The sequence below is a fragment of the Diceros bicornis genome, chromosome 28 (assembly GCF_020826845.1).
Source record: "Diceros bicornis minor isolate mBicDic1 chromosome 28, mDicBic1.mat.cur, whole genome shotgun sequence".
Lineage (NCBI taxonomy): Eukaryota > Metazoa > Chordata > Mammalia > Perissodactyla > Rhinocerotidae > Diceros > Diceros bicornis.
In genome coordinates, this window is record NC_080767.1 from 43,332,257 (window position 1) to 43,341,355 (window position 9,099).

The following is a 9,099-nucleotide window of genomic DNA, read 5'->3' on the forward strand; positions in this document are numbered from 1 at the left end:
GACCCAGGCACACATGGGAATGTAAGATGTGACAAAGGTGCGGTGCTGCACTGCTAAGTGTCTCACGGCCAGCCCTCTGGGAGGGGGCGGGGCCCTGGCCCGTAGTGTTTGTCAACCTCTGTGGTATAAATCATCCCATCACGGCCAATCTCATGCTGCCACCATGATGGCACAGAACGCAGAGTTGGGAAGAAATATGTACAATAAGCTCTCGTGAGCCAGAATGAACTGGCTCCACCGCAGAGGAGGCATCAAAAGTCCTGGGGAAAAGATAGGTTTTTTTAAATAAATGGTGTCGGGACAACTGGATGGCCACTTGGAAAAAGATTAAAATGAAGCATTTTCACCCCATACACAAGAGTAAACATCAAATGGATCAGAGATCTAAATGCTAAACATGAAAACGGAACCACACAGTAATAGAAGAAAGCATGGGTGAATTTCCCTAAGACGCGGGTGTGGGGAAAGGCTTTCCAACTGCATCAGAGTTCAGTCCTGGAGGCAGAACCTCTTGGAGGCATATATATTCGCAAACAAGGGGTTTGAGACAGGGATTTAACCTTAAGCAATTGTGGGAGCGCCTTACACAGCCCCTGTAAGGCTGGCCCCTTCACCTCTGTGCTGGAGCCCACGAGGAAGGTCTGAAACCCGTGTGGGTTCTCAGGACCTCTGACCGTGTACCCTGAAGAGGCCGGGCCCTCCTCTCAGAGCCAGACACACACGTGGCCCAGGAGTCAGGAAAGTGGGGGGAGGGTCCAGGGGAAGGTGGAGCAGCTGCTTCGTGCCCAGGATCGAGTGTGTGAGCCACAGCGTGGCAGGTGCCTCCCTGGTGCTTCCAGATCTCCCAGGAGAATCTCTCTGGGGCTGCCCTAATGGAAACACACAGGGGAGGGAATTCTGGGAAATGTCGGCCAGCCCCACCAAATCAAGCCGTTACAAAGTGATAGGCCACCCTAACTATGGATCAAAATCCACACACAATAAAAGAAAGGATGGATAAATAATTTGACAATATTTTTAAACATTTTTATGGCAAAAAAAAAAAAACATAAACAAAGTTAAAAGATGAGTTTGGAGAAAGTATTCCCAGCATATATCACATACAAAGGCTAATATCCATGCTTTATGGAAAAACTGAAGAAAAAAGGACCAAAACCCATCAGAAAGATGGACTAAACACGTGACCAGACAATTCACAAAAAGTCATGTAAAATGACCCTTAAACATATGAAAAGATGTTTGTTGTGGCTGGATTGTGTCTCCCAAAATTTATATGCTAAAGTCCTGACCCCCCAGGAGCTCCAAATGTGACTGTATTTGGAGACGGGGTCTTTAAAGAGGTGATTAAGTTAAAACGAGGTCACTAGGGTGGGTCCTAATGCAGGTATGAGAAGAGGAGATTGGGACACAGACACACATGGAGGAAAGATGTGAGGACACAGGGGGAAGACAGCCATCTACAAGCCCAGGAGAGAGGCCTCAAGGGAAACCAGCCTCGTCCACATCTTGATCTCAGACTTCCAGCCTCCAGGACGTGAGAGAAGACATTTCTATTAAGTCTGTGTGCTTTGTAATGGCAGCCCTGGTGAACTAATATGATGTTCATTTCCGTTCACAATTAGAGAAATGCAAATTAAAACAATACTGGGACGCCACTCATCACCTGTCGTATCGCCAAAAACTGAAGAGCTTGACCAGAGCACACACTCTTGAGCCAGGCTGTGGGGAAACCAGCGTGCCCACGCATTGCTGGTCAGACTGCAAATTGGTACCATCCTTACGGAGGGGAATGTGACAATTTCTAACAAAATGACACGTCCATTTATCTTTTGATCTAGAAATCCCACTTCTAGGAATTTATCCTAAAGAAATACCTGCAACAACGCAAAAAAAAAACCGCACATGCGTGGTTATTCACAGAAGCATTGTTCGTGATTGGAAACTGTTGGAAACCACTTAAACGCCCATCCACAGAAGATTGTTGGAGTAAAAGATGTTGTATCCACAACAGAGTCCTGTGCAGCTGTAAAAAATAACAAGGAGGACCTCCAAGAAGTGATGTGGATGATACACAGGCTATATTGTAAAGAGAAAAAAAGCAAAGTGCCAGAGGGCATGTGAAGTATGCGAGCTTCCGGGTAAGGCAGCAAGGGAGACGAGAAAACACACCTGTGTCTGCTTATTTCTGCAGGAAGAAACACAGGAAGGAGGAACCAGAGTCGAATGAGCTTGGTTACCTGCAGGGGGTGAGCTGTGATGGGGAAGAGGTAGGGGGAAGAGTGGGAGGAAGTCGGGCTCCTCGGAGGACCCCTGTTGTGTGTAGTTTTGACTTTGGGATCATGGTAATACATCACACCCAAAATAAACAAGTCCTTGAAATGGAATAAACGAATGAACTGAAAGGGGAGAAATCGACCCTGAGCAACTTTGGACAGAGTCTTTTTCTACATATTCTCAGGCTAAAGACGACAGGAACGGTGAACATCCCGAGTTCTGGTTGGCGGGCTTGTTTTCCTCGTGGTTTAGGCGAGCGGTCCTGAAACGACTTTCCTCACGCGCTGGGAAGCATCAGATGAGTAAACACACAAGGATAACGGGTTCTCTGTGTCGGGAAGGGAGCTGTAAATACGGGAGTGCGGAAGGGGGAAGCTCTGGTGCTGCGAAGGTTAAACGCAGTTACCCCCCAGTCAGCGCAAAGCTGAGCGCTCCTGGCGCTCGGATCTTCATTTCTCAACACCCTTCTCTGCAAAAGGGAACTGGGGCTCCTTGGAGAAATTACTCCAAGGCTGAGTCACGGAAAGCACAGGAGGAACTGGGAACGTTTCTTGTGGCAGAAAGTAAAAATGTATCTGAGGAATCAGGGAAATGTGTCAAAAAGACCCAGCAGCCATCCTGAAGGAGCTTCCACTGGACAAATCCGGTTGGATTTGAGAATCAAGACAAGTGGCCATAACAGATTATAAGTCATGGAAGGACATAAGGATCCCTGAGTCCCCAGTGAGAGAGATGAATGAGGAAATGGAGGGAACGGGAAAGCCCCTTCTAGGAGGATGCTCACCAGCATGTGTACTGAGCCTCGGGCCCCCCACTCCCGGCACATGCTCTCCTTCCCACAGACCTGAGTTGGCGCCAGCTGTAACTTCCCTCGGCCTGAAGAACAGATTAGCATTTATTTGTTGTCCTGCACGTATGCGAGAGACCAACTCTTACACTTTCATTTACCTACAAATGTCTTCATTCCTAGACTCTGAGTGGCTTTTAGAGACGCACCTCCATCGTTCATCAGGAGAAATCACTGACACGTCCCTGGTTCAAACATGTCTTTTCTCTGTGGCTCCGTGAAAATTTTCTCCAAACCTTTAGTTTGCAGTACATGGACCACGATGTCCCCAGGGGTGGTTTGGGGCTTTTTTCTTTATCTTGCTTAGGTTTCCCCGAACTTCTGGAGTCTCTTAGATGTTTTTCATCACGTTTGGGGACTTTTTGGCCACTATTTCTTCAACTATTTTTTCCACCCAGTTCTGACTCTCCCCTCTTTCCGGGCCCAGTTTGCACGCTGACCCAGCCCCACGGGTCCCCGAGGCACTGACGGTCATTCTCTGCTCTGTTCCTCGGACTGGATCATCTATGTTAATTTGTCCGTCTCTAACCTGCTGTCAAGTCCGTCCAGAAAATCTTCCATTTCACTGACAGCACTTTTCAGTTCTCGAATTTCCACTTGGTTTTTTTTTTATAGTTTCCATTTTTCTGCTGAATTTCCCTATTTGATTTTCCTACCTGTTCCTTTGTTCCGTGTTCATTAGCTAATTATTTAATTCTGTCATGTTGCTGATGAAATCTTAGAGCCGACTTCCTTTTGTCCCATTAACATACTCATCATGGCTGCCTTAGACCTTTGTCTTCTAAATCCGACTCTGGATCTTCAGGATCACTTTTATTAACTCCTTTTTTTAAACCACAGGTCATATTTTTCTGTTTTTTTGCAGGTCTAGTAACGTGTGTTTCTGACACATTGTAGAAGCCCCGCATCCTGGTGTCACCTCCAAATGCTGTTGACTTTTGTTGAATCATGTCCCCCTAAATCCCTATGTTGAAGCCATAACCCCCAGTGTGTGTATGAGGGTAGGGCCTTCAAGGAGGTAATAGGGTTAAGTGAGGTCACAAGGGTGGGACCCTAACCTGGGAGGACTGGTGCCCAATAAGAAGAGGGAGAGACACAGAGCTCTCCGTGTGTGCACAGGAAGAGGCCACGCCAGGACACAGCAGGAAGCCCACTGTCTACAAGCCAAGAATGGGGTCCTCACCAGAAACCAGCCCTGTCAGCACCCTGATCTCGGACTTCCAACCTCCAGAAGTGTGAGAAAATAAAATCTTGCGGTTTCAGCACCACGCCCGGCCCGTGGGACTTTGTTACATGGCTGAGCAGACTGAGACAGCTTTCTATCAAGAAGCCAATTGCAGGCAGACCACCTTGCACGTACTGCAAGCTTTGGCCAGACAAATCTGTGAATAATCCCAACTGTACCCCAAGCACCTATAATTTGTCAGAATTCAGCTTCCAAACAGCTCTCCTGTGGGTCTTTTGGGACTTGGTTCAAGGTTTGTTAAGGAGAGCCCCAGACAGGCCCCTCCCTCAGGCGCAGTCCTTGCTCCCAACAGGCCTTTCTGGCAGGCCAGCTGGATGCCCAAGGGTCAATAAGTCTCTCCACTGTGGCCGGGCTGTCCTCCCATAGCCTCCCTGCGTTGCTTGACCTCAACCGCGAGGCAGCTGCTCCCGGGAGACTTCAGGTCATCCTGCCCTGCACACGTTGGGTCGGGGGCTGTGCTCAGAACCTTGAGGCTGAAACCTGCCTCCCATCTTCTTCCCTGACCCACACCATCCTTTCTGTCCTCCAGTCCCAGCCCCAGCTGAGGGAAGAAAATGCGGCGATAAGACCACCCCAGTACGAGTCATGGGGTAAGAGAGAGCGTGACGAGGACCCAGACACTGAGTAAGGCTGGGCTGACCGTGCAGGGGCCAGAGGAGGGAGCCAGCAGGGGGACAGAAGGGCAGCCATGACCGGAGGGCCTTGGACACAATGCCCATGGGATTTGAGTTCAGGGCAGTAGGGAGCCATGGGAGAATGTAGGCAAGAGTGGGTGTGGTCACCTTTCATTTGAGAGACCCGAACCAGGAGCTCTGCTCAAGGGAACCGGGCCTGGGGCTGCCTCGGGCTCTTGGGGAGCAGGACAGAGACTGTAGCCACGAGGATGACCCCGGGGCCCACCACCTGGGGCAGCCTGGCCTGTGGGCTCTGAGCAGGGCAAGGCTGGGTGGGACCCTTGGGGCAGGAGGGAGGGGAGAGGGCAGGGGGCTGTCGTCCTGCATCTGAGCCACATGTTTCCTGGACCCCACAGGGAAGGGAGCAGGGAACAGAGAGGGAGCCAGCCTGGCCTGTGGTGTCCCCACGACTCAGCACTCTGCGGATGGAGGTCCAGCCAGGAGTGGAATCTGACATGGTTCACATTCGCCAGCGATGGTCACAGTAAACACAGACCACCACAGAGTCAGTTTTGCTATCATTTTTAGGGCAGTCACTGGAAGCACAACACACTGCCCCCAGCTGTCACCACTCAGCCCTGCCCCGCTGGAAAGACACTCGGGGCCGTGGGTTGTTCGTGGGGTTTATTTGGTCACCTGAGAGAACACAGGGACTCTCCGGATGATGGAAGGACCCCTCTTGCTGTGACTGCAGAGAGGTCCACAGGGCAGGATCCGGGGACATGGAATCAGCGCTGACCTGCCCCAAGTCCCACCTTCGTTGACCCCGCCACCCCCACCTGTCACCCCTCACCTCCCAGGAAGGACAGGCAGGGCAGCGGGTTTGGCAGTGGGTTTATTGGAGCGAGTGCAGGCGGCCCTGGGGCAGGGCGGCTGGAGAGGCGGGTGCGGGGGCTCCAGTATCCAGGCCTGGGGGTGGGGGCCCCTCTAGATCAGCTCCTGCGACACAGAGGGCATGGCTCAGGGGGCTGCCCAGCTTGTGAAGGCCCCGGGGGGCAGCGGTTAGGCCACGGTAGGGTCCTAGGATTGTGGCTTTGAGCAAAGCACATGGCCCCCGGGGCCTCAGTTTCTCTATCTACAAAGTGGGGCAAGAGTCCCAACGTCTCGGGCTGTGTCAAGACAGAGGGGGTCACGAAAGTGACAGGTTAACACGGTATGGGATGCGGGGAGCCCTAGACAGTGCTCACAGGACCTGTGCCCCAACCAAGCGGGACCTGAGCGGGCAGAGCCGGCCGCAGGCAGCCCCCTACGCCCTCCTGGATGGAAAGGTGGGACCAGGACCCAGCTCCTCCCCTCCCCCACCCAGCCCTGCCCTGGCGCCCCCAGCCTCGAGGTCCCCACCCAGCAGCCTGGAGTCACGACCCTGGAGGCCCAGGACCTAGAGCCAGCGGGGGCTCCCATCAGGCCAGGGGCACTCAGCCGGGGGGCTCAGTGCAGACCAGGGCAAAGGCTCACCTCCTTCAGGAGCTTGGCACACCTCCCTGCGGGACAGGGACAGTGTAAGGTGCCGCAGGTGGGCGCCCGGAACACCCCCGTCCCCACCCAGCCCAGCGCCCACCCCGAAGGCCTGCGGCTCACCATGCCGGGCCACAAGGTAAAGCCCCGTGTCTGCCGTCATCTCCCGGAACCTCCAGAAGCCTGGTTCAAACTCGTCCTCGAGGCTCCGAGCTGTGGGGAGGAGCACAGGGGCTGGGCCGGGTGGTCCCCTGAGGGCCGCAGCCAGGCACAGGCCCCCCACCCCAGAGGAGCTTACTGAAGTACTTGAGCACATGGAAGTCCTTGTCCTGCCAGAGGAGGGACACCCGCAGGATGGCGTAGCGCTTGTAGTCCGTGTCCACCACGCGGATCTCCCTGTGGCCTGGGGAGCAAGAGGGAGGGCAGAGACCATGTGCACACCAGCACCCCTCGGGGTTGGCGGGCCTCAGAGGCAGGGGTCTGCAAGGTCTGCTTCCATCCTCTCTCCGCCCAGTGCCTGGACCCTGTCATACTGCCAGGGGCTGTGGGGGGGACCAGAGCAGCCCTTGAAGGATGACCCGGTTTGTTGGTGAGAAGATGGGGGAGTCTGGGGTGTGGAGAGGAGTACAGGGAACAGCGCAGGGAACAGCAAGGCCAGGTGTGCAGGGCGGGGTTGTAACTGCAGCAATGGGGCAAGAGTTCTTACCAGGAAAAACGAATTTCCCCGAAATGTCGATTCCTAAGCCTACTATTTTTTCTGTCTCACAACTTCCTGAGCTGAAAGGCAGCAAAGTGCTCATTAGGAGAACGCCAGGCACATTCCCAGGGGTGGGGGAAGGAGAGCGTGTCTTCAGGAAGGGCTCCAGCAGTGTGTCCGTCCCCAGGAGAACCCGCGGCAGGTGAGGAGGGCGGGAGTGCAGGGCAGCGGTCGTGCCAGCCTCTCCCCCATAGGCCCTGTGACCTCCAGAGAGCCACCTGCCCCTAAGCCCATTTTCCTTCCTTATAAATTGACGAGCTTTATCAAAACTATGCTTACATTTGCGAGAAGACCTACACCCGGCAGCTCCAGGGGCCTGGGGGTCAAGGTCCTGGGCAGTGGACACAGGCAAGCTCGTCCACCACAGCGACGACACCATCCAGACCCCACAGCTGCAGTCGGCACTGCCAGCTGCTCCCAGCACCTGGCCACACGTGCCTGGTCCCACCCGTGCTCCCGGAACCCCTGGCCCTTACCTGTTATGCGCGGCCGTCACGGTCAGCGCGGCTCCGCTCAAGCTCAGGAACCAGGCCTCCAGCCCCTTTGGCGTCTTCAGCGCCAGGTTTTGGTTGGAAGCCACACCAACTTCCCGCCAGAACCCTGCAATCTGAGGAGGGAAGCCGGAGCCCAGCGCATCTCGGGCAGCTACACGGAGACCTGGTCCCTGGGCTCCAGGAGGAAGACACCCAGGACCCCTGCGCAGGGAGCTGGCAGGCTCTGACAGGTCAGCGGATGGCCGCAAGGCTTGGTGGCAAAGCAGCAAACTGTTGTCCTTCTGAGGGGTCACTTCAGGCCATTGGACAGTGATGCCCCATGGGGCGAGCCCCTCCCCACCCAGGCCTGTCTGCAGCTGCGGCAGAGCCAGTCCCCCAGGAGAACCAGCCTCTGCTGCTGCCTGTCCTTGAGGACAGGACGCCACGGGCCAGTGGTGGTCAGCGCCTGAGAGAGGGGCTGGAGAGAATCAGCCAGATGTGAGGGCGGGGGGCATCAGCAGCCAGCAGCCCTGTCCCTCATGGGAGAGGCACAGCTCTGCCCAACCACACTGGGGTAGGGGGCTCCTGCCTTCAGAAATCCACCCAGAGCCCAGAACTCCCATCTGAAACTTTCAGAAACCCATCATTTTTGCAAGAGAAAAGAATCTGTGTCCCCAGTATCTGTCATCTCTGAGCCTGCTGGTGTGCTCCTGGCCAGGCAGCCAACACAGACCCGGAGAAGAAGCAACTCAAAGAAGCATCTAGATGGGAACCAAAGCCCCAGCCCAACTCTCTACCGGGAAAGGCCGCTTCTGGTTCCCACAGCGTGCGGGCCAGAGGGTGCAGGAGGGACCCCACCATCCCGGAAGCAGGAGGTGGCCACACCGAGCCGCCAGACCCTGGAGACCCCGGAGGACCAGCTGGCCTGGCTGAGGACACAGGCCTGCCCACAGGAGACCCTGGGGGAGGGCTCTGCCCCTGCACGTCCCTGGGTGCTCACTCTCACACCCATGCTCGAGGAGAGGCGAGACCAGGCAGGGCTGAGCGCAGACTCTCAGCCGCCTGCCCTGTGGGGGCTGACCTGGCCGGGTCCTGGGGCCCCCGAGGTAGCTGCTCCGGCATCAGCAGGGGTGGGAGGGATGGGGGACAGGAGTAGCTGGACACTCGGGCCGCTCCCCGCCCAGCCTCTCCAAGCCAAGAAAGAAGAGCCACCTTCTGCAGGTCCAGGTCCTGCCCGGCCGTCTCCACCTGCACCATGACGAGGCCCAGGACGGCACTCAGCAGCCCGGCCTCCATTGTGGTCCACGCTCACTGCTCCCGCAGCTCCTGCGTTATGTAGGGAGGGAGAGCCAGGTGTTGCGCAATCACCTGAG

At 55.4% G+C, this 9,099-nt stretch overlaps 1 protein-coding gene across 1 annotated transcript; it reads right to left on the minus strand.

Annotated features, from left to right (window-relative positions):
- Window positions 1-1,909: 1,909 nt before the first annotated feature.
- LCN8 (lipocalin 8) lies at window positions 1,910-9,022 on the minus strand. The gene is made up of 7 exons (XM_058524530.1): window positions 8,939-9,022; window positions 7,730-7,860; window positions 7,203-7,273; window positions 6,795-6,899; window positions 6,620-6,709; window positions 6,497-6,522; window positions 1,910-6,150 (listed from the first exon to the last, which is right to left on the minus strand). Exons 1-7 carry the CDS (start codon window positions 9,020-9,022, stop codon window positions 5,974-5,976), a joined length of 684 nt encoding a protein of 227 aa, XP_058380513.1. The 3' UTR covers window positions 1,910-5,973.
- Window positions 9,023-9,099: the final 77 nt, after the last annotated feature.

What these genes read in the sequence shown, in the direction of transcription:
- LCN8 (XM_058524530.1), bottom strand. Translation starts at nt 9,022, where the DNA reads ATGGAGGCCGGGCTGCTGAGTGCCGTCCTGGGCCTCGTCATGGTGCAG. An exon ending in AGGACCTGGACCTGCAGAAG is followed by an intron (nt 7,861 to 8,938) that starts GTGGCTCTTCTT and finishes TTCCCTCCTCAG; the next exon opens with ATTGCAGGGTTCTGGCGGGA. An exon ending in GTGACGGCCGCGCATAACAG is followed by an intron (nt 7,274 to 7,729) that starts GTAAGGGCCAGG and finishes GCTGCCTTTCAG; the next exon opens with CTCAGGAAGTTGTGAGACAG.